The sequence below is a fragment of the Camelus ferus genome, chromosome 5 (assembly GCF_009834535.1).
Source record: "Camelus ferus isolate YT-003-E chromosome 5, BCGSAC_Cfer_1.0, whole genome shotgun sequence".
NCBI classification, from domain to species: Eukaryota; Metazoa; Chordata; class Mammalia; order Artiodactyla; family Camelidae; genus Camelus; species Camelus ferus.
The window spans coordinates 91,667,928-91,695,484 of NC_045700.1; the positions used below are offsets into that span (position 1 = coordinate 91,667,928).

Genomic DNA, 27,557 nt, shown 5'->3' on the forward strand with positions numbered 1-27,557 from the left:
TTTACAATAGTGGACTCTTTTTGTTTTCTGTATGTACCATAGTTTACTCAACCACTTGGATTTTTTCAGTCTTTTGCTATAATATTTTGCAGCAAGTATCCTTGTACAAACCTCACGTTATATTTTTGTCAGAGTATCTGTGGAATAGGTTCTTTGGCGTGGGCTTGCTGGACCAGAGGGTAGATCACGTATAATTTGCTGGTTTTGCCAGATTCCTGTCCTCAGGGCTCGCCTCATCCTGCATTTGGATCAGCCTGTTTCCCCATGGCCGTGCCCACAGTGTGTGTTGCCTTTTTTTTTGGTCAATCTGATGGTGAGAATAATAGTTTAGTTTTAATTTGTTTTTCTCTTATAATGGGCTGGGTTGAGCATCTTTTCATGTGTTTAAGGGCCATTTCAATTTTTTGTGAAATGTACCATTTTAATTTTTTTTTGTGCAATGGCTGTGTCATATTTTTCGCCCATTTTTCTGTCAGGATTGTTAGTTTCATCTCAATTTTTAGAACCTTTTTATAGATGAGGGATATTAGCCCTTTATGATATTTTTGCAAAAAGTTTCCCCAGAATTCACAGTGCTGGTCACCAGGTGATTAAGGTCAGTAAGATCAGTAAGACAGCCTTAGCCCTCGGGACTCCCTTGATCTGGTGAGGGAGACAGCTTCAGGATGGAGGGTCACAGACTTGCCAACAAATATTTTTGGCCTGGCTACCTAGGTTCTAGGTTTGAATTTCACATCTTCCATTTGCTAGCCATGTGGCCTTGAGTGAGTTACTTAAGTCTTTTGACCCTCAGTTTCCTACTCTGTAAAATAGGAGTATTACCACATGCCTCCAAAGTTGGTGTGAGGATTAAAAGGTGAAAACGGCCTGTGTGTACTTAGTAGCTATGGTGGGCACTCACTCAGTAAGTGTTTAGAGTAACCTGTCAGCCTTTGGATATGTTGTACATGCCTCTGTTTTGTGAACAGATTGTTTTCTGGTTGTCTCCTGTTTATACATAAAAACCACAGAAGAAGCTTTGAGATAAGAGTCAGGGAGGTCTGACATTTCTTTTGTGGTCTGTTGTTAGCTGTTTAACCTTGGGCAGATTACTCAGTCCCTCAGTGACCAGTTTTCTTATTTGTCAGTCAGAATATTAGAGTCTGTCTCATGGACCGTAAGTGTTTGCTCTATTAAGAAGGCAAATAGATATAAAAATGCTCATGAAAATTTCAAGTGATGTACAGATTTAAAGTAACACGTTTTACTAGCTTCTTTCTGTGGAAGCATTTTAATAGTTCTTTTGTGTATTAACTTTTTATGCTACTATCTCCAGTTTTTTTTGGCTTTGAATTTGAGTGGTGTTGCTTAACATAGGTTTATGTAATTTTTTTTGTCAAAGGACTAAGAAGGTTTTAGGACAAGTAGATGGCTGAAGTGAACATTTGGCTAAATTTTCATTCCTTTCTTCTTTTATTTTGTCCCCCACCCCCTTTATTTCCTGGCCTGCCTGCAGCCCCTCTCCCCTTCCCCTCAGGCAGGCTGGTGGTCAGGAAACTGAGGAAATTCTTGCACAGACACTGTTAGCTTCAGCAAGGCTTGCCAGAGATTTTACTTCCATCCTTCTATTAACTTTGTTTTTCCCTTTCTTTTTACATACTACATAACACGTACAGCATAAATGTAAGTTGTGACGCGCGTGACAAGGCCCGTGTGTGTGAACCCGTCCTGCCAGCAAAGCCCTGGGATGCCCCTCCTAGCCCCCTTCTGTGCTTCAGCATGTTTTCGTCACCGTTCGACTTACTGTGCTTCATGCCTTCTGCCACTTTTCCATTCAGTAGTTTCTTTTTCTTTGTTATAGTTTTGCAGGGACTCTTAGAATATTCTGGACGTTCTCTCTGGCTATGGGCACTATTTCACATATCTTCTCCCAGGCTGTGGTTTCTGTTTCTTTGTAAGGTGTCTGATAAACAGAAGTTCTTAGTTGGAATAAAGTTGGCTTTAGCAATCTTATAGTTTATGTTTAGTATTTCTGAAATCATATTTAAGAATTTTTTTCCAGTTCTAAGGTCACAAGGAAACTATCCTCTGCTTTTAAAGTTTTACCTTTTGCACTGAATCTGTAGTCCACCTGGAACCCACCTCTATGTGGTGTGGGAGGAACAGGACCAATTGCCTTTCCCCTTAGGTGCCTGGATGTCTCAGCCCCGTTCAGTGAGTGGTCCCCCTGTCCCCCAGCCTGCAAAGCTGCACTGTCACCCATTCCGCTTTCAAGCCTGCAAGTGTTTGTTTCTGGGCTGTGACACCCCAAGTCATTCTTCTGGTACTTTGCTCTAAGGAATAGCTCAGGACATGTGCAGGTAGTCCATTATGGGAATAATCTCTGAAGCACTGTTGATGGTACTGAGCAGGAAACAGTCTAAATGTTCCCACAGTAGGAGTGTGTTGAATGATACATGCACGTCACTGCAGTGAAATGCTGTGCAATGGACAGAAGTATATTCACTAATATGGAAGGCTGTTGACAACACATCACGACAGAAAGAATGGGAAGTTCAAGTGTGGTATGTGCAATACTGGTCCATGTTTATACAAAGAAACATGCAAGTTAAAAAAAACAACCTACCATCTTTGCTTCCTCCCATCTGGGTCACATTCATGGCACTTTGATCTGGCTTTGCCATAGGTCAGGTCACGAGTCTGCTCTGGCAGGTCCTTGGTGACTCCTCGCGGCCTCTGTCTGTGACCTCGCCCCTGCACTTGACCTCAACCGTCATCAGCCATCACCCACGAGGTCTCCTTGGTGCTTTCTCATCTACTTTCCTGGTTTTGTGCCACTTTCTTCTCATCTTCCTCTTTGGATTTTCAACTCTCTCTGCACCCGATGTTGGTGTCCTGGGGTTCCCAGTTCTTTGGGCCTCTTCTTGGTCCATTCCTTTCCCATAAGGGACGTCATTGAGGCATCTCTCCCTTAGACTTTCTCTTACGCCTCAGCCACATTATCTGCTGCAGACTCTCCACTTAGCTCGCCCTGGCATCCCCAGGGCCCTCAGAGTCGGCACGTCCAAGATGAAGCCCACATCCTCCCCGAGGAGACCTCTCCAGTGATCCAGGGCTTCTGTCAATGGTGGGTCTTCTTCTAAACACTGTCATGCCCGTGACCATGTCTCCTTCCTCCCAGGTGCTCCTTGTTGCTGGCTTCCCTTGTATAAGAGTTTCTGGAGTTTGCCTGCCTCCAGGTTTCACCCCTCCTCCTCTCTTCCACATTGTGGCCAAAATCATCTTTCTAAAATGTGCATCCTGAGACACCACCCCCTGATTTGGGGCCCCTGTGACTGACAGGCCTAGCTGTCAGTGACCTGGGCCCTTTGTCACCTTCCTAGCCCTCCTGGGCTCTGTCTGCTGCCTGCAGGAGGCTGTGGACCTCTCTGCCTGGCTGCTCAGACCCCAGCTCATCTGAGACCTGCTCTGGGAAGTCTTCCCTCGCGGGGGAGTTGCTCCCTCCCTGCGCCCTGTGTCCTCCACCCTCTGGCCTGAGCTGTCCCTGGAGCCCTTGGAGCCAGCGCTGCTGCTGCTGCCACGAGTCTGAGAGGGTGTGAAGCGGGGGCGAGGGAGGGGTTTCCCACTGCCTTTGCAGAGAGGGGTCACCCTCCCCCCGACTGGGTGCACATGACTCACAAGGACAGAGGATTCTTGGTGGATGGTGGGTGGGGGTGACCAGGGCTCATGGACCTGTCCTCGCCTTCTCTACCCATTGGTTTGAGGCCTTTATAAGGCATTTCCAGAGCTGCCTTACTAAGTTCTTCATCTGTAAGCAGGATGACTAGAGACTTGAACTTTCCCTGCAGCAGGTGCTCGGGCAGTCTGGCCTGGGTTGGGTGGTCTGTCGGTCCGCAGGTGGCTGTGGCACCCAGGGCCACACTCAGCTCTGGCTGAATACCCTGCCTGGTTCCATCCCTGGAGCCCAGTTTGGGATTTGCGTCTCTCTGTTTGGAGGTGGACAAAAAGCTCGCCTTCCCACTTGCTGCTCTGATTCTCAGTGTCTGTGTGTGTTGCAAATCTGTCCTTCCTTGTCCCTAGTGGTAATGGAGGTGCCCTGGATGGCTTGAAGGACAGAGTTGGCCCTTTTGTTTGTGCAAAGAACTTGACAAAACGATTCTAAGAGCCTGGCTGACCAGCATAAGCGAGCCTCACTGGGTCTGGGTTTTGACTTCTGGCTCTCTGCTCTGTTGGGCGTGAGGAGGAGCCCTGCCAGCTGCGCGGTGTTTCCTGTGGGTGCTGCTTACAGGCTGCCAGATGTAAAACACAGCAGATTAGTCAGGGGTGTTCTTTTCTTGACCACTTGTAGTTCATTGCTTTTGACTGAGTGTTAAAAATATTCTGCAGCACATCTAGTCTTCATGAGCAGTGAATAGGAGAAGAAATGTAGTTTCTGAGAAAGCTTCAAAGAAATACTGGTCTTTATCTTTTCCCCAGCCTTTTCCGCTGAAACCCACCAGAGTCTTTTTCTGAGCACTCTTGTTCTATAAATAGAACCACAGCTCTCCTTGGGTAGCCCAAGATCACAGCTCTCATCCGCTTTCTGAAAGATTTGTGTGTGTGTGTGTGTGTGTGTGTTGGAGTAGATTTTGTTTTAATTTTGTTTTTTCTTTTTTTGGGTGATGTGTAGTGGGAGATACAGGAAAAATACTCTAGCATTTATTCTTTAAGGATAACTTCTGATAACTTTTCTGGATCTGAGCTTGTTGGTTTTGTTGTCTTTTTTTTTTTTCTTTCTTTATTAATTTGCATTTGGGAAAGAGATGGAAGCGATTACTTCCCCTGCAGAGGTAAGGAAGATGTTTAAGGGTGAGGAGAGGTGCCTTGGTTTGTGGGCGGGTCCTGTGGGGTCCAGAGGAAAGGCTCTCCTGGAGGGTGGGACAGGTGTCGTAGATCTGCACCGCTGTGCACAGACGTAGCTGTGCAGCCTTTGAAGAGCACATTGAAATGGCATCACCATGTGTACTTGGGTCTGAAAGGAACATTAGGAAACAACCTTGCAGTTCTTCTGTGTTGCAGACTGGTTTCTACCTGAAGCTCCTGGGACCAGAGGTTGGGAGCTTGCTCTCCGCCTTGGGTTGGCCTTGCTCTGGTTTGGCATGGGTCTCTTCCCTTGCTCATTGGGTGATGTGTTCCTTTCTCCTCCTTAATTACCTGGGAGGATGGCAGGTGACCGCCTCAGAAAGAAACATGAAGGTATACGCTGCAGAATGAGTAGGGCAGTTCCTCAGTAATTTTTCCCCAGAGTTGATTGTCTAGGGAGTTGGAGAGGGTTGCTGTTTGAACTGCTAGGCCAGCCTTGACAGCACAGATCCCATGGTGCCTGGCAGGTGCAGCCCACCCTGTCCAGGACACTACTGGGGACATCTTATGGCGGGGACGAGAGGAGGAGCAGCAGGATCCCTGGAGTGCAGGGCTGGGGTCCTGGTGCACAGCCAGGAGCTGGTGGTGTGTCTTCAGTGTTCTCTAATAGGGGTAACACTGCATCCTGAGTTCCGTTCCCTCCTCCATTAGGAGTGGGCGGATGGAGGGACCGACCGCACAGTACAGTGATCTGTCCTTGCCTTCTGACATGTTTGGGTGACATAGGGTTTCTGTGTCTGGTTTCATCTTATGTCATGTTAAGTGGTCAAAGATGCCCAAGTGCTTCACACAGCTACTTAAAAAGTTACCTAAAGTGCACAACCATATGGGATTAAGTAATTAAACCAAAGCTTCTCTGAACCGCTATTCTTGTCTTTGAGCAGAACTTTTGTACATTCTACCTCCATTCCACAGTGAGACTCCGTGTAGCATGGACATTGGTTAGGTGTATGCAGATGCTGAGAGCCTGGCTCTTGTGTCATTGCGTCTTGTTTATTAGTTTTGACTGTTAGTGGCTCTGAGTGGTTCACCATGTGTAATGATCAGGAAGGTCCTTGAGTATGTAACTTGTACGTGTGTGTAGGGCTCCCTCGTCCCATTCGACACAGTGTGAGAGGAAACAGCTCCGGGAGAAGCCATGCTCCATTCTTGGCTTTGACTGAGCTGAGTGGAGTGTACTGCTGTTCACTTTGTGTTCCCATTTGGTGGTGGGCTGATTAGATTTTGGGATGTGGAGGTTTTATTGACTTTGGCATTGGCACTTTTGTGTGTCACGGTATGGGTAGATGTGTGTGCCCGGCCTGTGAACGGGTGAGGGCTGAGGGGGGCAGGCCTCGAGTTGCGTTGAACCCCACAGCAACCTACATCGGCAGTTTTGGCAACAGGATCCTGAGAAATGGCAGAAGGCCAGGGAACACGGAGACGAGGCCAAGAATAGCTGAGAAATACCAAATATTGAAGCCAAAGAGCACACCGGCCCCGGGCTGCTTATGGTGGTCCTGCGAGCCATGGTGCCCTTTCTGCAGACCTCCCCCCGCGCCCCGCGCCCCCCGCCTCGCCCAGCCCCTCATGTGCAAGGCACACTGTGGGCCTCTGATGCCCCTTGCCGCTCAGGCATGCCATCACCCCCTGGAGAATTGTCACCCTCCCCCAGCTGCGTGCTCAGCCTGTCCATAGGTCAGGGTCTGGGGAGAGTGTGAGAAATAGTTCTGTTAGGCTCTTCCGTGCGAGACTCGAGTGCACTGGACCGGCAGTAGATGAGCACACAGCACTGGGAAAACACATGCTCATGAATCAATTTCTTTGCTTTCAGACTGTCATCAAAGAGGGGATGCTGACCAAACAGAACAATTCATTCCAGCGATCAAAAAGGAGGTACTTTAAGCTTCGAGGGCGAACACTGTACTACGCAAAAACTGCCAAGGTGAGATGCAGTGGAGGAGGCTTGATGGGAGGAAACCATCTGAGCAGCTGCGGGGGAGGCTGGGTACCGGGTCTCACTGGAGGAGATCTTCGATTCTTAGACCTGTTATTTCGAAGTGAGTTTTGTAGTACTCTAGGGTGCTGGGTTTTATTTGTCTTAAGTGTGTTTTATTTCTTATAAGCATTCTTTTTTGTTCATTTTCTTTTTCTTTAATGACATAGGTCACCAGTGGGGAAAGGAGAAAAGGTCACAGAAATAACCACATTACAGTTGGATATCTTTTTTTTTTTTTTTGAGAAGATTGGGGGTTATGAGCTTAAAAATCTCTTATTACAGACTAAATATCTTTTTAAAAAATTATTTATTTATTTATTATGGAGGCACTGGGGATTGAATTCAGGACCTCGTGCATGTGAAGCATGCCCTCTACCACTGGAGCTATATACCCTCTCCCACATATATCTTTTTAAAAAGCCACTTTATTGAGGTATGATTGGCTTACAAAAAGCTATACAGATATTTACTGTATACAGCTTGATGAGTTTGGAGATAACTATGTATCTGTGAAACTAATTAAAAGCATTTTTGAAATATATTGGGCTTCCTGCTGCGTGAATAGAAATGTGACATTTTTATCTCTAGGCTTTGTGGCCATGATCTGTTTTCCTATGTGCCGTCTTGTATGTCAGGTTTAAAGCTGGAATCAGTGGGCAGATGCCAGTGGAGGAGGAGCCAGTGAGAGTCCCTGAATCATTGCCCTGTGTAGGTGACTGTGGTGGCACACACTTCAAATACCAGTGTGTCTGCAAACCTGGTTTTTGGCGTTCTAAATTCTAGTCTTTTTGTATCAGTATTGCGGTCAATACTGATATTTTGTTATTTAAAAACCTATAATCTGAATCAGTTACGTTTTGAGATGTACCCCTAATGAGTTAGTGTATTAAAATTTGAAATTGAGCAGAGCAACTTTTTTAGAAAGGATTCTGACCACATCCTTCATTTAAAAAAAACAAACTTTATGGTTATTTTAGTTCGGGGGCCGGGGTGTGGGGGCGTGTTACTTAAAAGGCTGAGTCTCTTTTTTTCAGTTGTTAGTGTTTCCTCCAGGAGTTCCTGATGGAGTCCTCTTAGAGGGGACAGTAATGTAAGCAGGCAGTGGGGGCTGAGATGGGGGGACTTGGGAGACAGAGGAGAGGAAAATGGGGGGAGGTCCCAGGCCTGGCTCCCACCCCTTCTCCTGGAGCCTGACTGTCTCTCCAGGGCTAGACTCTTTATGCTCTGCTCCCTTGTTTTCTTTCATCGCGGGACCCCTTCTACCTGGATCAATCTCTTTCCCTTGAATCATCTATTTTAGCTGGGACCTTTCCCCCTAGTGTGTGAGCTGGAGAGACTAAAGCCCAAGGGACAGGGGACCCTCAGCCTGGACCTTGCTCTCTCAGGCAGACATGTGTGAAGACCTATTTTTTGGCTCCACTGATGCAATCACTAATGAACTCCCTGGGCTAAAAAATTTTTTGGATCTATACCTATGAGCTCTGTGCTTTGTCAGAAGCCGGTAGGGTGAACTCACTCTGTGTTCGTTTAGTCCTCACGCACTTGACTGGGGGCGAGGGGGAGTGATGGGCAGCCCAGGGCCAGGGCTTCGAAAAGTACCCACCCCGTGGTGCCTTAGCCCATGCTGACCATGGTCCCTGTGTCTCTCTCCAGTCGATCATATTTGATGAGGTGGACCTGACAGATGCCAGTGTGGCTGAATCCAGCACGAAAAACGTCAACAACAGCTTTACAGTGAGTCTCTGGATGCACACTTTTCTTGATTCTTCACCACGTTTGGTTTTCCTGTTGAATTTGAACAGATATATATGAGCAGTTCAGACTTTCTGTCCTTTCCTCTCTGATTGGAACAATTCCTGGTAAATTTTAAGTTTAATTCTCAAAATAGTACTGTAGTTGGAGAATAACTGAGAATTTGGCACATTAAGCACAAATGAACGAGAGAGTCCAAATGAAATTTTTAACATGTTGAGGCTTACATTTCCTTAACAGTTTTGCACAGAGGTTTGTTTTTCATGATTGTTATAGAAGATTTGGGAAATACAGAAAAGTATGTTGAAGCAGGTAAAAAAACGACCGTAATTCAGCCATCTCGAGATATAGAATGTTGCTATTTTAGTGTGTTTCTTTTCTTTTAAAAACTGTCTCCTCACCCCCCTCCCCCTTTCCATTTATAGAAGTTATGCTGTACTTTCTGCAAAAGTTTTAAATGCATAAAGTCATGTGACCTCTCTACCCAGAGGCAATCAAGTGCTCACTTTAGAGTGTTCATCTTTAGTTCTAAAAATCTGTGTCTTCACCCACGTACACCATGAAATTATGGTGATTCCTTTGTTTTACACCTTTTTTTTTCCTCTTGACAATTTATGGTGGATATTTTCCTGTGTTGATTGATCTAAATGTTCATCATATTTTCTAATGGCTGCACAGCATCTCTTGTATGACTTTATAGTTTTTCTATTGGGGGCTGACTTTAAAATCTACTGTGTAAGTTATGACTCTAACAGGATGAATGAGATGTTTTAAAGTATGTTTCTTTATGGTATTAAGCTATCCTATCTAGAAATACAGTGTGCTACCTAACTTTTTTCAGTTCTTTTATAACAGTCAAGGTAGATAATTTTCTTCATGTTTAGGATCTAACATTTTGGGTTAGTGTTAGTTTCAGGTATTTTTAGATTTTGTTTTATTTATTTATTTCTGGATTAATTGTTGACATTGCTGCTACGAATGGGATTTTCCTTCCTCCATTTAAACTTCTGCTTATTTTGTTTTGATGTAATTAACTGCTTTTGGTTTTTTTCCTGATGGTCTCTCTTATTTTATTCCTCATTTTACTTGGACTATTTTTACTTTTCTGCATTAGTTTTATTGTTTACTCACTGGGTGGAGAGAAACCTTTTTAAACTACGTAAATGGATTTTTTTTTTATTTGTGGCATTTAGAGTTTTTAATAGGAAGACGTGTTGAATTTCATTGGAATGCTTTGAACATTAATTTAGATGATCAATTTGGTTTTGGATATTTGTACACTTCCTAATAATTTTTCCTGGTAATTTTTTTTGGTTCATTTTTTGTTTTTTCAAATCAAATGGTATGTTTATTGGCTGTCTGTTATTCAGTGAGGTGAAAAGATCTCAATGTGGGACACTCTTAAGTCTCATTCTGGCTTCCAGTTGTACCGAAAAACCTGTGACAGGTGCACAGGCTGGCAGTCAGTGGACAACTGAGGCAAACTGCCGCCGGTTCACATTTCTACAGTGATTCATTCCACGGGTTTAGAGAACTTTTCTTTTTTTCCTGGTAATGTTGAATGTAACAACATACATTCGGATTTAGAATTTTCTGACAGCGTGTATGTGCTTTTCTTTGGGTAGGAGGTAGCCTTTGTTGTGTTTTGATTTCAGAGTTAAACTAGCCCCGTAAGATTCATGTGGTAACTTTCCATGACTTTATGTGTTCTGGAACATTTTTATAGCTTTAGAACTGATTATTTCTTGAAAGTTTGAGAGAACTTACTTTCAGGCAGGTAATAAGGCTATGAATAACCCTAAAAGGTTTATTTTTACTTTTTGACCATATGAGCTTTTTCACTTCTTGAGTCCGTTTTTGTAATTTACTTTCCCGCTTATTCCACACCTTCAAATTTAGTAGCGCGTATTATTTACTCTTTAAACATACATGTCTCTGGTGAGATCCACTTTCACATTTTTAATTTTACTTGTTTAGCTTTTGTTTTTCTTGTCATATTTCTTAAACTCAATCAATTTTGTTTTGTTTTTTAAGAGAACCAATTCTGGATTATTGATCAATTCAATTTTTCTGTTACCTAAATCAATTTCTTCAGTTATATTTTTTCCTCTGCTTTTCACAACTTTTAAAAACAATTTATTTATTGCCTTGTTTTTATTTTCACATGTATAAATAATATAAAACATGAAGGATTCAGAATTTAACTCTGAGTGCCTTTCTGTTCACATTCTAAAATTCCGAAAGTTGTTTTTTCTCCCAGTAGAAAAATCTTATTAAAGATGAATTACTTTTTTGATCATTCAAGGTCACTGAAGAAAATTTTAAAGTATATAAATAAAAATAGGAAATTAAAACCATCCGTATTCCTGTTACCCAAAGATACCTAATAATATATATTGATTGGTTATTCTCACCAAATGCATTTATAAGTATAGTTTTTAACCTTCTGTCTTCACTTAACAATGAACTTTTTATCTTATCATAAAATATCCTTCAAAATCTTGTTTATAAATGTTGTACAGTATTTCATCGTGTAAATGTATAAGTTTATTTTACCTATCCCTGTATTCTGTTCTTCCTGTTTTAGGTAACTTGGTACACAGATCCTTTTGTACATTTCTGATTATTTCCATAGCATAAGTTCTTAGAAGTGGAACCCCATTTGAGGTAGAAAGCATGAATTTTAAAAAGACTTTTGAAAAATAAATGAGGTACTAATACATGTTACAACTTAGATGTGCCTTGAATACATTGTGCTGAATGAGAGAAGCCAGACATGAAAGACTACATATTTTATGATCCCATTTATATGAACTACACAATAGTCAAATCTATAGAGACAGTAGATTAGTGGTTTCTAGAGGCGGTGGGAAGGATGAGTGTTAATGGGTACCGGATTTTAGTTGCAGTGGGAGTGTGACACAATGTTCTAAAATTAGATAGTGGTGATGGTTGCACAACTTTATGAATGTGCTGAAAACCACTGACTTTTATACTGTGAAAGGGTGAATTGTATGGGAATTACATCTCCATAAAAAATAGTCTGGCACTAGGCTTTGGTACTACATAAGTTACTACGGAGCTTTGTCAGCCTGATTGAAGAATGAACCCTGATTTATGTACTGTCTCTATGGGAAAATGTGTTCCGAGGGCCACATAATTGACTTCTAGATGTTGCACCCGTCTTGTGTTGGGGAACCCTCTGGAACTCCATTCATGCCGGGTAGTCATGGGTGATTCCCAGCCCTCAGGGCAGAGGCACTGGTCTTTCACATTTATTGTAGGTTTTTGTTAGTGCTGTCAAAACTGCTTTTTTACCTGAGGATATGCTGCAAAGACAAGAGAAAGATTCATACTGAGGTTCCCCAGAAACATTCCACGATAAGGAATCTCATCCCCGAGCAATCTGTAATGGGGTCTGGGATTTGGGGATAAACAAGGAGTGTTTGGAGCCAGTTGACTGGTGCCCAGTTCCCCCAGGCGTACTTCCATAGAGAGTCAGTGAGTTCTGGGCACTTTCCCACTCCTAACTCCCTGCAGTATTTACCATGTGAACTCTGAACCTGTCACTTCCTGTTCGACAGGCTGCAGGAATCTGTGTGCAAATCCTAGAAGGCAGGGCCTGGCCTTGGACTTGGCCAGTGTCTGGCCCATGCGCTCAGGGAAGTGAGTGCAGAATGAATGAATGTATTTGCCCAGAAGCTGCTACATTTCCTGGAATATCTCATTTGGTTTTCTAGCTATTCCAGCAGTAATTTCCAAGTTCTATAACTTCTACAAAAATTGCATGCCTGTTACTAGGCAGTGAAAAAGTTGCTGTTGTCATGAATCAACCAACAGATGGGAACCTTTTGTAGCTGGAAAAGAATGAGGAAATTTGCTCCACATTAGAAAATACTCCACTTTTATTCCTCCCTAAAATGGCCAAAGAACCATATTATAAAGAGCTAAGGACCCAAGGGACAAGAGGCTTCCAAAGGAGGTGGGGGCGGATATTTGGGGGAGTGGAGAGATTTTTAGACAGGCTTGATGGAAGAAATGGTACAAATGAGATTTATGTAGCCAGAGAGGGGTCTGCTTGTCTTCCATTCTTTAAGAACAAAGTGAAGCTGGGATGCAGCTAAAGACAGAGGCCTGCCTTCAGATTCTTGATAGGTGGGGCTGTGGCCGTGGAAACTTTCAGCAGGTGGGGAGCAGAGCAGTCAGTGTCCTCTGCATTCTCACCGTCGAGTGGGGTCCCTACAAGGCCCGAAACACAGCAGCAAGAAGAGAAGGGGAATCGCCAGCTTCCCATCCTAGCCTCTGCATACATACATGAAATTGTATGTTTTTGATTATTAAACATGTTGATATTAATCTATGAAAACTTAAAATCTTTTGGTATATTATTGCCAAATTGCCTTTAGAAGTTGTAACAATGAAGTAGTTTTTCCCTATCCTTTTGCAAATACCATGTGTTAAAATTTTAGAACATCTTTGCCACTTTAATGGTATAAAAATGGTAATTTGTTTTATTTCTTTGGTTATCAAAGTAAGGTCGAACATTTCTCATACTCCATTGGCCATTTGTATTTGTAATTTCTCTAGGAATTGATTTTTCATGTGTTTTGGGATAGTCAGCTCTGTATTTTGGGGGTTCAAAATTCCTCTGTTCTCTCTCTGTTTGTCTATCTATTTGCCCTCTTTGGCTGTCCTTGTTTTAGTGGTCTTTTTTTTTTTTTTTTTCAAACTAGATTTCATACACTGACAATGGGCAAAAATCGTCAGGTAAAAATGCTTCTCATTTTCCACTTATATTTCTTTTCTTCCCATTATCTGTTTTAAAATTATTTTCAGCCTTATCACCGAATTTACAGATTTGAGCCAAAGGTATATTTTAACTACTGTAACTCTGCAGAGAAGTTTGTCAAAGCAGCATTTCTGCTTTGCTGCAACTTTCTATATTTTAAAAACATTTAAAAATTGAAATAATGGTTTCCAAACTGGAAAGTGCACAAATGTATGTAGAGAGCTTGGGTGTGTAACCGCCACCCAGATCAAGAGATGGAACGTGTCCAGCCCCTAGAACCTCGCCTCGTGATCTTGCCCAGTTGTTACCACCCCCAACCCTGACCCTGGCACGTAACGACCATCCTGACTTCTGTTACTGTAGATTCATTCTGACTGTTTTAGATATTGATGTAAATAGACTCATATTTTGTGTCTGCTTCTGATCTGTGTATTTCCTAATTTCATGGCATTTCTAGTCGTATTGTTACTGATTTCTAGCTTAATTCTACTATGATCAGAGAACATATTCTGTATGATTTCAGTCCTTGAAAGTTGTTGAGACTTTCTTTATGACCCAGTAAATAAATGGTCACTTTTCATAAATGTTCCATGTGCATCTGAATAGAACTTGGATTTGATAATAATTGTTGAAAGTTGATTAGGACAAAAGCTTAATCATTTTTCTCACATCTTTTATAACCTTCTGACTTATTTTTCTGCTTGTTTTGTTAGTTACTGAGTGAGATTTATAAAATTTCTACCGTGATTGTGGGCTTACCTGTTTTCTTTTGTTATTCTGTTAATTTTTGCTTTATATATTTAGAGGCTTATTATTATACAGATTTAGAATTATTTTATATTCTTACTAGATTGACCCTTTTATTAGAAAATAACTTTTTATTTCTCTTAATGTTTTTTGACTTAAAGTTTGCTTTGATGTTACTATAGCTACAATAAATAGCTTTATTTTGGTTAGTAATTGTAAGTACTGGTATATAATTTTCCATTCTTTTACTTTGAAACTTTTTGTTTATATTTAGGATGTATCTCTTGTAAGCAGCATATAGTTGTGTGGTTTTATAAATTTTCTGACTATTGGATTGTTTAATTGGATGAGGTATTCAGGATTATGTTTTTTAATCTGAACTTAGTTTTAGATACTCTGTATTTGGGTACAAATCCATCATATATATTACTTGTTCTCTGTCTCACATTTTATGTTTTTTTTCACATCTTTCTTTCTAAAATGGATGAATTATTTAGTTTTCTCTTCTAACTTGCTTCATATACGTTATTTTAGTGCATATTTTACAGATGGCAGAATACATCCTTGACTTACTACATTCTAATATAGATAGTACTTTTAGTGCTTCCTAGACAATGCAAGCATCTTAGAGCATTTAAACTCTCTATACTCTTCATTGTAATAGAAATTATAATTGGAATTACAATTTGTGGTACTTAAAAAGGAAAACTCTATACTTGCCTCTCGCCTTTCTGCTGGTCTGTTGTATATTTTAATTTTCACATGCATTTGAAATCTCATAGGCCATTATTATGCAGTCAGCAGTCATTTAGATTTACAGAGAATATTTGCCCTTTCTGTTTCCCTTCATTTCTTTTTCTTTTTTAAAATTATTATTATTATTTTTTGGTGGGGGAGGTAATTAGGTTTATTTATTTATTTATCTTGATAGAGGCACTGGGGACTGAACCCAGGACCTTGTGCATGTAAGTGCACATTTCACTACAGAGCTATACCCTCCCCTGCCACCCGCCCTTCATTTCTTTCCGTATTTCTGTGATCTATTTAGGGTAATATTCCTTCTGTGAAAAATTCTCTTTAGTATTCCTTTAGTATTAGTTTCTGTTTTGTTTTGGTTATTTCATCTTTTTGAAGGATGGTTTTGCTTATTATTTATCTCTTATTTTCTTTCAGCAATCTGAAAATGTCATTCCATTGTACAGTAACTTCCATTATTTTTGTTAAAAGTAATTGTCAGTCCTGTTGTTGTTCCTTGGATGGTAATACACATTTTCCTCTCTCTGACTACGTTTAAGATTTTTCTTTTTCTTTGGCATTGTGCTGTATTACTATGATTTTTCCAGGCATGTTTTTTTTTTTGTATTTGTCTTGCTTAGTGTTCCTAGCACTTCTGAAATCTGTAAATATATGTCCCTTCTGTTGTCAGTTTTGGGGAAGTCCTGCTTATTACCTCTTAAAGTATTGCTTCTACCCATTAATTTTTCCTCTTATTCTGGGACTTTTATGTTAAATCTTTTTACTGTGTTCTGTATTTTCTTAAACTCTTTAAAAAATATTTTCTGTTCTCTTCATTCTGGTTTTATCATTGCTATCTTTCTTCTGATGTTCTTCAGGTGTTTCTTGTCTGTGTTGAACCCATCTTTTGAGTTTTGTTTTATTTTAATTAAGGTACCATCAGTTATAATGTGTCAATTTCTGGAATACAGCACAGTGCCCCTGTTGTGCATATACATACATATATTCATTTTCATATCATCTGTTGAGTTTTTAATTCCAGTTATTTTTTTTCAGCTCTAGAATTTTCATTTTTTTTTAAAGGTTTCTAGTTCCATGCCAGAGTCTTCTCAGTTTTGTGTGTTATTTCATTGAACATATTAAGCATATTTATTTTAAAGTCCATGCCTGAAAACTCAAATATCTGGTTCATCTCTGGTTTTTGTTTTCATTGCCTGGCTGTTCTCTTGTTTTGTTCCTTTAGTCCGTCCTCCTGGTGTGCCTGTTAATTTTGGCCGACAGACACTGAAAAATCATGAGGACAGTTTCAGGCTCAGGATGATGCTGTGCTCTCTTCCCTCAGAGAGGGTTAACTTGTGCTCCTGGCAGGTGGGCAGGGGAGCAGCCGATCATCTTAAATCCAGTCTGTGATGGAGCTGATTTGAAGCTTGGCCTCTGCTTCTGGGGGTGACTCCTTCAGGAGTCTCAGCTGTAGGTTTGAGGTTTCCTGTGGGCTCTGAGTTCCAGCGCTTCCCCAGGCCTGTGGATTTGCCCAGGGCTCAGTTCACCTTCTTGACCTCTTTGGCTTTCAGTTCTGAATCGGCAGTTGTCACTAGTTTAATTTATTCTGTATCTTGTCACTGATGTTAAGATCACTCGTTATAGGATGTGAGAAATGTTAGATACCATTTGCTTGAAAGAGAATGTATTTACTGTAGGGAATAAAATTTGGTCTTTATTGCAGCCTAAGAAATTTGTTGCTCAGGTCTTAGGATCTACTTGGTCTTCCATAGACTGCTGATGGGGAGCTAGTCTCTTTCAGGGCAATTACATGTGCCATTTTATTCTTGTATTTCTAACAGTTTTCCTCTTGTCTATTTTTGAAGCTCTTTTAAACATCTGAATGTTCAGACCCTCACTACTGAATCATCATTTATTAATAAAGTAACATCTTTTTTTACACTGAAGAGTCTTTGCCATTAACTGTTCTCTGTTGAACTAATATTGCTGTTCTTTCCTTCCTTTGTTCAGAATTTAATTGATACACTCACTTCCCTCTTCCACCCTCATTGTTATCTTTATTTTTCCTTGTTATTTTAGATTTAATCCTTGTAAGCAGTAGATTGTTAGAATTTGTTCTATTTCAGTCTGGAACAGTTTGCTTGTAATAGTGAACATAAGACATGTGCTGCTCGTCAGGACTTTTGCTCATTTGACCCCGTGTTTCATGCCTGAAACCTTTGAAAAAGGTCTTTTTTCTTTCTATATTGTTCTTCTTGAGTTAATGCTCTCTTGGTATCTCTCTTCTGTTTTCCACTTTTTTGAGTGGTATATGCACTGTATCTTTTCTTTTTTTTTTTAAATTGAAGTATAGTTGATTTCCAATATTATGTTAGTGTCAGGTAGACTGATTTGGTTATACATATATATATTCTTTTTTAAAAAGTTATTTTCCACTATAGGTTATTATTAAATATTTAACAGCTCCCTGTGCTATACAGTAAATCCTTGTTCATCTGTTTTCTAAATAGTGATATGTATCTGTTAATCCCTTACTCCTGGTTTATCCTCCACTTCCCCTTTGGTAACTATAAGTTTATTTTCTATGTCTGTGAGTCTGTTTCTGTTTTGTAAATAAGTTCATTTGTTCTGTTTTTTAGAGTCCACATGTAAGTGGTATATAATATTTGTCTTTCTCTGCCTGACTTACTTCACTTAGTATAATCTCTAGGTCTACCCATGTTGCTGCAAATGACATTATTTCATTCTTTTTTATGGCTGAGTGATACTCCATGGTGTGTGTATGTGTGTGTGTGTATCTATATCTATATCTATATCTATATCTATGTCTATCTCACAAGTTTATCTAGTCATCTGTCAGTGTACATTTAGGTTGCTTCCATGTCTTGGCTATTGTGAATAGTGGTGCTATGAACATTGGGGTGCATGTATCTTTTTGAATTAGTTTTTGTCTTTTCTGGATATATGCCCACTAGTGGGATTGTTGGATCATACTGTTGACCTTTATTTTTGATAATGTTTTGAAGTTTTCCTTTTTATTTTTTATGTATTTACAATTCATGTTTTTTTTGTGCTGTGTCTGCTTGCAGCCAGCCCAGATGGTGATGGCTTTTTTTTTTTTGGTTAAGCTTTGTACCAGACAGTGTTTAGCCACATAGAATATGCTACTCAGTGCTTTGTTTCACCAGTTATTCAGTTGTTTCTATCAAACTAAGAGATTGAGAAAGGAATGAAGTGCAAGGAAGAAAAATAATGCAAAATGTTCTGCTTTTTGGAATCAAAATTCAGTATTTTTCATCAGATGGCTCCAACAGCATTCTCTTTTCCATTGTTGGTGTTGCAGGGGAGGCATCTGAAACTAGCCTTGATGTTGTTACCATCTTTGAAGATATCAGTACATTTCTGTTTGAAATCTTGTAGGATTCTCTTTTAATCTTTAGTGATACTGCTTTTTGCTCACCGGTTTGTCTGGTGCATAGAGTCTTCTGCCTTCCAGGCTCTGGTTTTGGTTTTCCAACTTTGAAAAAGGTCTTTTTTCTTTTCTCTGCAAGTTCATGTGCTCTGTCTTGTACTTCGGGAGTGTTGTTTGTTTGTTCATTCATTGATTCATCATGTATTTGTGCAGGGCCTCCGGGGCCACACCCCATGCTCAGCGCTGAAGTTTCAGTGGTGAGCAGAGATGGAGAAGGGCTCTTTCTCATCAGACTTGTATTCTTCTGGGGGCTCAATGACACACGCAGAGAGAAGTCTGATTACAGGCTTGAGACAGGCAGTATGTACAGAAGGAAGGCTGCATGGACATATATTGAAGAGGATCCCCACTGATCCTGGGGAGGGGTTGGAAAGACTGCCCCTAAGGAAATGGTGTGTTGACTGAAATGTGAAGAGTGGTTCCTGGAAAGTCAGCTTAGGAGAGTGTGTGTGAGTTTGTGCATATGTGTCTTGTGCCTGTAGGCATTTTGGAATGGGCCAGGTTGAGGGACCCGCATGTGCAAAGGTCCTGTGATGAGGAATGCAGTACAGACTGTGTGCAGAAGTGAAGGAAGAGCTCTGAGGCCTGCTGAGGCCACAGGGAGAGAGAGAGAGATCATAGATGTGAAAAGAGCTCAGGACTTAGTCCTTCAACCCATCCATTGACTAGTACCATTTGGCGAAATTCCCACGTTTGCAGTATGGAGTGTTTCACTCTGGCTCAGTGTGGAGGGTGAACTGGAGGAGGAAGTGTTGTGGGAGAAGAGGTTCTGCCTCACACTGGAATTCAAGAGCAAGGCATAGTAAAGTGAAAGCAAGTTTATTTAGAGAGAGACGCACTTCACAGAGGGTGGGGTCTATCTCACTCAGAAGGGGGAACGGCTTAGGAGATACACACTCCATAGGCAGAATATGGGCCTTCTCAGAAAGGTGAGAGGGAGAGGAGCCGAGAGGTGAGGGGTGTTTAGTTTAAAGTAAAGGTAGATACACGCTCCGTAGACAGAGTGAGGGCCTCTCAGAAGGCAAGAGAGAGCAGCCGCGGGGTGCGGAGTTGCTAGGTTTTATGGGCTCGGTAATTTCATATGCTAATGAGGAAGACGAGGGTTCCAGCTACTTGTGGAAGGAGCAAGGATTTCCAGGAAACCACCCCTGCCCACTTTCTGATCTTTTATGGTCCGCCTAGGAACTGCCATGGCGCCTGTGGTTGTACCATGAGGCTCAAGGTCTCCTGAAAGTCAAATCTTCTGCCGTCTTGGTTGTTACCAGTTTGTCCTTTCCTCAGTTGCTGTGTCCTTCCTTCACTGGAGGGAGGTTCTGGTTCAGAGTAGAGTCGGGTAGAGGGTGGGCAGTGGACAGGGGGTGCCATCAGCTCAGCCAGGTGGGTGAGGTGCCAGGGGTTCAAGGGTCTGCCTCAGCACCAGGCTAGTTAAACGAGGCAAGAGTCCAGCAGGCAGCAGGCGCTGTGGGATCGTGGGGTTGGGGTTTTTATCTTCCGTGTCTGTCATGCTCTTCTGCATTATTTTAATTTATTGATTTTTCTCTAATTTTTTTTTTTAATTGAGGTACTGGAGATTGAACCTAGGACCTTGTGCATGCTAAGCATGCACTCTACCACTGAGCTCTCCCCTCCTCCCGCCCCGATTCTGTTTATCAGAGTTTTTATTTTGTTTATTTTTGCTTTTACTTGTGATTTTTACCCCTATTCCAGTATATCTTTCATGTTCTTTTTTTTTTTTTTTTTTTACTTTGTTTTTATTCTGTCTTATTCTCATTTGGTAGAGGAAATAGTTTAAAAATGTTTTCTGTTTAACATAGTCATTTCCTTGTCCTTTGAGCACCTCCATCTTTTCTTGGGTTTCCAAATGCTTTCACAGACTTTGGATATCCCCCCTCCCTGATCTAGTCGTCTTTGAGCTTTCTTCAGTGATTTTAGGTGTTGTCTTTAAGTCCTACACTGGGTTCTTTTATCATCTTCCCACTGCGGCCTAGAGCTAGAGAGTGTTCCAGAAATTGTAGGGGTATCAGTGCTTTTATTTACTTATTTCTCCAAGTTAGTGTTTCCATCATTTTTAATCTATGTTCTATTTTAATAAAGATTTGATGAAATGCCATCACCTCCTTTAAAGTTATTTGAAGTTTCAAAATGTAGCAAAAACAAATCAAAGCAGTGGGGCACAGCATAGCTCTGTTCTCACACTGCCTCACCCCCACCATCCCTCCCATGAGAGTCTCTCCTCTGAGTCCAGGCAGTTTTTTGTTTATTTTGTTAAATGCTGTAACAAATGCCGCATGAGAGCAGGGATTCTTGTCTGCTTTGTTCACTGCTTTACCCAAGTGCCAGCACGTAGTAGGTGCTCATAACTATTTGTTGAAAAGCGACTTGATCAGCACTGATTCCTGGATGATTCGGGCCCTGCTCCTTTTCCGGATTTCACTCAGCAGAACACTTGCAGCGGTCAGGTGCTGGGGATCAGTAACAGAGCCTCCTACATGCGGACAACAGGCCTGCAGGAGCGGCAGGTACTGAGCAGTCAGGAGCAGCAGGCCCAGAGGGAACCAGCTCGGGGCTGCATCTCTGGTGGGCGTCAGAGAGGGCCTTCCAGTGGTAAGATGCGCAGAGGGCACAGGTGAAGTACTGTCCAGGACGTGGGGAGTTTGGACTTTTTTACCATATGTATTGGGAAGCCATTAAGATTTTTAAAGCCAGGGGTGATAACCGTGGGTTTTTGTTATGGCTGCTGCTGAGACTAGATCTGCAGGGAGGAGGTGGCCATGAGGAGGTTGGTCTTTTCTGTGGCAGGGGAGGGAGGTGGATGGGGAGCAGGGTGTAGCAGGCAGTGAAGTTAAACGCTGTTCTGGTTGTCACCAGCACTGGTCTTTGTTCTGTGTGATTTGGGAATAGGATTGAGGAATAGCAGATATTGAACAGTCAGTGATAGATGCTTCCAGATGCTTCTTAGAAAGCAGCTCTGCACATGGCATGGTGGTCCCATTGTACAGGGTGAGCCTCCGGCAGCTCTGTTCCTCTTCCTTTACTAGGAGTGTGTTGCTGGGCCCTTCTTCCATTTTTAGACATTTCACCCCAGACACTTGACTTCATGGTGCCTAGTGTCAGAGGCTCTGTGCCCTTTGAGGGAGGCAGAATCAGAGCTGAATTCCGTTTAGGGAAGATTTTCTCAGTGAAGGAGTACAGAGGGATGCATCACCTGAGGTGATCCCAGGAGCTCAGTGGGGAGCAGGTGGAGGGCTGACCGCAGGAAGGGGCGGCCAAGCCCTGGCCCACGTCCCTCGGCGGCAGGGAGCCTCGTACACGCAGGGACCACAGACCCTCAGTTCACGTTGCCTCTAGGAGAGGACAGTTTCTCTCCTGAGCCGTTCACCTCGGTCAGGGTGCCCTGGCCACTTGCTGTCACGCCAGCACCACTGTGGCTCACTGGTTTGGCTGAGACGCACCTCTGAATCCCTGGGCTGGTGGGTGTGGCCTCACGGCCCCTCCTTTGTGGGGTTCTGGGTCCCCCACATGGTCAGAGTGGGGCTGAGATGGAGAGCCAGAGCCAGTGCTACCGGGAGGAGCCTGGGGCTACCACCTGTGTGCTTGTGTACTCATGCTGCGACATGGCAGTTAGATTTTGCTGCACTTACGGGGGAATTATGTGCTGTGTGGAATTTCCAAATTTCAGGTTTCCCAGAAGAGTCAGGGACTCTGTCTTTGGATGTTCAGGACCTATATTCCCTCACTCAGCTGTAAGATCCCAGACAGCAGGGCTGGGTTACAGTCTTTTTTAATGTCTCTGAAAGTGCCTGCACAGGGCCTTGCACAGAATCAGTGTTCACAAGCAGGGGCTGGGAAGCCAGGGTGTGCGTCCCAGCTCAGCCTCTCACCAGCTGAGTGACCTCCAGCCAATCACGTACGACTCTGAGCCTCTGTTTCCTCACCTGAGAATAGGGATAATAATAGTACCTGCTTGTGGGGTGTTGGAAGGGTTAAATGAGTTAATACAATGTAGGGGTGATGAACGTGGTTGCTGTTACCAACAGTGTTATAGGCACTCACTATAATGAGTGTGTATTCCATGAGTTAAAGCAATGGACTAGATTAGTTTATTGGATCATTTGGTACTTAATTAGAAAATTTTCTTTTAGTTTGGTATACTTCTGTTTCCTAAACGAAATGTCACCATGATCACTCCAGATCTCACGAGCCTAGAGCGGTCTCTTCACTCCTACCCTGGGTCCCAGCAGCAGCTGCAGTTGAGTTGGACCTTGAAGAGGAAAGACAAGTTTTACTGGAATATACCTGAAATGTAAAACCATTAAAAAGAGTCATATTCTGCCCATTTTTGAAGGCTGTGTAAGTCGTTGCATGCCTCCTCATTTCTTATCTAATACCGTTCGGACTCCTGGACTCTCCCAGCTTCTCACCCCGACCCGGACCTGTTCCAGCCCAGCCTGCTCTTTGCAGGGAGCGAACGCTCTTGCACGGGGTTGCCTGCTGGCCCTGGTCTCTGTGGGGCCTCTCAGTCTGGAGGCCCCCTCCCCAGACTCTTCCAGTAGACCCTCTCCATTCCTTAAAGGTAGGGCGAAACTACCTCTTTGTAAGATCTTCTGCTCATGCTGTGGTCAGAAGGGAACACACTACTGCTTTCTGCTCCCTCAGGGCAGTGGTTCCCAAACTCCGCTGTGCCTGAGCACCCTTTGGAACCTAAACAAAAAAAGGTTCCTGGCATCATCCACGTAGATTCTGATGCTGATTTACAAATGGATGATTTTTCAAAGCTTTCCATGATTTTGAGGTACAGCCACACTTGGGACCACACTCCTGTGATGCTAAGTGAGCATGGGCTCCTTAGTCTGTGCACGTGGTCATGGCTTCTTCTACGCCTTGACTTGAGGCCAGGGATTCTCTTCTACAGCTTGCTGTCCCAGTGCAAGACACACGCTGGCTGTGCAGGGGAGCAGGAGCCAGGAAGTCAGTTCTGTTGCTCCTTTCCGTTCAGAGAGGATGTTGAATTGTTTCTTCTCTGCAAAGTCCCACAGAAGAATTGTTCATTATTGCAGATGGTCCTGTTGGCTGGGCCCCTTTTTGTTACTGTTATGCACTTACAGATGCCTGGAGAAGTGGGAGTGAGCAGGATCCAGGAGCTCCCCCAGGAGCTGTGTTTTTGGATTCTGGTGAGCAGCTTTGGGAGGGACTGGCTTCTATGCTGTGTGTGTGTGTTTCCAGGTTTGACAGCTTGGAAACTTCTTGTTTATCCCTGGAAAACATAGGAATGATTTGACAACAAGTAAGGCTTTACCTAGGCAACCTAATTTCTGAAATCAAACAGAAATCAGTTGGATAAGATGCATATTTTAGAAAGACTTGTTTTTCCTTTTTTCAGCAGTCCTTGTTGTGGCAAACTCTGCTGGGTGCCTGAGGGCAGACAGAGGTGGAAAAACGTGTTCCCTGTGCTCAGGTACTTCTTTCAGGCTGTTCGGCATGAACAGGAATCGTGATCCTGCCCTGGACAGGTGTAATAAAGGAAGGTGCGAAAGACAGAGAGAGAGGAGAAAGAAGCATCTCAGTTGGCCAGGGGAGTCGAAGCTTCTACTGACTGGGGGATGTGTGAGCAGGACATGGGGGACAGCCTCTTGCAGAGAGAATGGTGGCAGCAGAGCCAAAAGGTCCGACGCGTCCAGGAAACAGTACACAGGAGCACTTGTTCATGCAACACCAACAGTGTGTGGGCCAGCTTAGTAACTGATCTCTTAAAGTGTTTAAATCATAATAATGATTTTAAAGGAAATTTAAAATAGGAAACAGATCCTGTAGTAGCTCAGCAGCTGTTTTTTTTCTCACGTTCCCTTTCCACTTTTCCATAGACAAATGCTGAATTTTGTGTATATTATGCATCTCAGTATGAGTATAATTTTATATTTTGGCTCTATTTATTATTTCATCATTTAAATGTTTCCACGTCACGAGTCTCCGTAATGATCACTTCTGTAGTTGTGGATATTTCATTGTGTAGATGAGCCACAGTTGATCAGTTAAACTTTATTTACTCCTGCTGTATTAGGGGCTTACAATGTTTTCAGTTTTTGCAGATGATGCCAGCATGAGTGTCTTAAGTCATAGGAGGGACATTTGGGAAAATTAGCAGAGCAGCTCCCGTGCTGAGTCCCCTTTGCCAGGAGAGGGGGCGTGTTCCCCTGAGAGGGCAGCCTTTGCTTGGTTGTGGGGCCTTTCTGCCCTCTGTCATCCGTCTTGAGGTTGAGAAGATAAAACTTCTTCTGTTCTGTGTGATTCTGGTTTGGTTCTGGTTTGGTTCTGGTTTACAGTGTCACTTTTGAGCATGAGGACTTTTGTATTTCGGCTTCTGCTTACTTTATATTATTTTAGATGGATTGTGATTGGAACTTTGATGTATTGTAAACCCCCAGAATCTCTGGTGAGTATGTTACCCACCTGTAATAAAGGAGTGGAGGAGCCTGGGCTGAGTCTGATGATGTGGAAGTGGACAGCTCAAGGGGTTTAAGGCTCAGTTTTCTCATCTGCAAAATGGGGGTAACACTGGAATCCATCGCATTAGTCACTGGGTTGGCCAAAAAGTGCCCTCTAAGTGTTTTCCTAGTTTGTGTCTCCACCACCACTCATCACGACTAGTAGGAAAGTTAACTGGTTTGAACTTGCTCATACTTGGCAGTTATTTTGATTTATAGAAATTCCGAAGGATTTCAGTTGAGGTTAATTTTCTAGACAGTGTTAAAAATCTACAGCTGAAGAGTAGGTATCAGTAAGGAATTGTTATTCCTGAGTCATCAGGCAAATAACTGATAAAAACAGGAAAAATAAAATGTAAAAGGAAACCAAATGTAATTAAAAATACAAGGTATCTTTGTTTAATTATCTTATTTTTAGTCACATTTAGTTTTCCTTTACATTTTATTTTTTTCTGTTTTTATTAGTTATAGCCTGGTAACTGAATAAAAAGGAAGCTGTATAATGGATTTATGTAGAATTCTTAGTTTTGAATCTTGTCTATTTGGCACTCAGGTTTGTTGAATGAATGAAAGTCCCTTCCTAGGCCTTCCTGGGGTGAAACCATGGACCTGAGTTTCTCAGTTGTTTCCAGCAGATGTCAGCCTGTGGGATGGTCAGGTGCTGCTCCTTTGGTGAGAAACCATGACCTTTATCCAGATTTCAACATGAGTTTTCCTTCTTGGTTTGTTTGGAGCTCACGTATTTCCTGGGCAAAACCCCGACACCAGTCACTTTGGCTCAGAGAGAGGAAAAGCTATATATATAACTGGCACATTTCCTTGCACGGAAAAACTTCCCAGTTTCTGTGACTGCTGGCTTGGATCTGGGACGGGAGAGTTGTCTCGTGGGCTGGGGCCGTCCCGTAAGTCCTCTTAAGCTATGGAAACCCTGCCAGATGGGAAGCCCTGTGTTGGGACAGTGGCTCCTGCCGTCTGGGCTCAGTGCCCTGGTCCCTGCCGCAGCTCAGAGCTCCAGGAGAGCCTGACCTCACATCCTGGCCGTGCCAGCTGTCAGCTCTGGATCTCAGCTTCTTACACCTGTACCTTCATCCTCTTATCAGAAGAGGAGGGGCAGTACTCGCACATGATGTTGGGGGCAAGCACCTGGCACGTAGTAGGTGCTTAGAGAATTAAACTCTCTGATTGTTAAAACATGCTTGGACAGTCGAGAGGACTGGGAGAGCAGCTGAAGGAGGAAGTTAATCCTGTGAGTTACACACTTTATAATCCACGCTGTTCTCCGTTTCAAGAAGCAGGAAGAAACAGGCATTGAGCCAAGTTGGTGGCTATGTGTTTGCTAAGTGTGGGGTTTTGCTGAAGGCAGCACCTGCTCTGTGGCACACATGGTCCAGAGAGCCAGGTACTCCATGTGAGGGCTTAGTGTGGTTCTTACTCTCCTTCCCAGCAGGCAGAGAGAGAGGGCATTGTCTTCTGGCAGCCTGACTGGTGAGCAGTGGAACTAATTGTGGTGTCTGTTTAGTATATTTAGAATTGAGGGTGGGAGAGGACGCTGTTACTTGTCTGGGCTGTGTGTTATTATTGAGTAGGGGTTGAGTTTGTGAAATCTAAGCCATTTTTACAATACTGTTGGGTGTGTGTGTGTGTGTGTGTATGTGTGTTAATTGTTGACACTTCTAATTCCCTTTATTTACAAGTGACAGAAGAAACAATATAGGACATTTAGGAGACTTGTAAAGAGTTCTTTGAGAAAAGAAACAGTGGAGAAGTTATGTGGATTTGATTTTTTTCTTAGGGTGTCCAGGAAATTAATACTTTTAGTCATTCTTTACCCAGTATGTTTTGGTAAATGTTCAGTAAGTGTCAAGAGATTTGGTAAATGTTCAGGGATGTGATTGAGCCAAGTCTGTCTGTCTGGTTTTTTCCCTTGAAAGTTAGGAAAATGGTGACATTCTGTAGGGTATTATGTTTAAAAAAAAAAAAAAACCCTGCTTTCCTGTCCCAGAATAACCTGGTATTTCAGAGTCCACAGAGAGGGGGTCTTTTTATTTTCTTGAAACAGCTTGTTATCAAGTTGATAATTCCCTGCTCAGTGGTGGGGAGACTGCTGTTTTTTTGACCCAACAATCCCTCCTCCACAGCTGAAGCACCTGGTTTGAAATGTAAACTCAAAAAGAAACATGTGATCCTGAGCTGTTGTACGAGTTCTTACAGGATGTTTGTTAGCTAAACCTCAAGACCTCAGCCAGGTGCGGAGGTGCTCAGACAAGGCCAGGAGCGCCCCCTGCGCCAGCTGCTCCCCCCGTGCCTGCTGGGCTTGTGTTAGAAAAGCTGGTAGGGTCAGGGCGCTGTCTTCTCTGTTTCCTAATTGTTCACAGTCCGCAAGGTGTAAAAACAGGATATCTGAGTAATTAGACATTGGGAAAACAGAAGTGGGGATGGCTCCCTCCTCATCCTTGGAGGGGCTGAAGGGACACTGACCTTGAGGCAGAAGCCTTGGCATCTGTCCTGCCCCGACACTGAGAACCAGGACTGCTTCCTTGGCTGGGAAACAGGGGCCCCGGATAGCTGACCCTCAAGGTTGTTGCCGGCTTGGCTCTCTGTCTTCTGAGGAACGAACTTTATGGTTTGCTGTGCGCAGGAGGTATCTAATCACATCAAGGAACAGATTGGGCATTCCTTGTTCCCAGGGCTGTAAGTGCTGCTTTCTCAGGCACTGCCAGT

At 42.8% G+C, this 27,557-nt stretch overlaps 1 protein-coding gene across 6 annotated transcripts in view; it reads left to right on the forward strand.

Moving 5' to 3' along the window:
- Window positions 1-27,557, forward strand: part of DGKD (diacylglycerol kinase delta) — a 101,765-nt gene that overhangs the window by 19,314 nt on the left and 54,894 nt on the right. For 5 of the 6 annotated variants that reach the window (XR_004320155.1, XM_032480533.1, XM_032480534.1 and 2 more), the window contains exons 2-3: window positions 6,695-6,805; window positions 8,513-8,593. Coding sequence is in view for 4 of the 6 variants with exons in the window: in XM_032480533.1 (XP_032336424.1) it covers window positions 6,695-6,805; window positions 8,513-8,593 (192 nt within the window). In the remaining 2 variants the exon portion in view is untranslated. Of the gene's footprint in view, window positions 1-6,694; window positions 6,806-8,512; window positions 8,594-26,213; window positions 26,322-27,557 lie in introns of those variants that run through there. The other variant, XR_004320158.1, reaches the window with a different exon arrangement.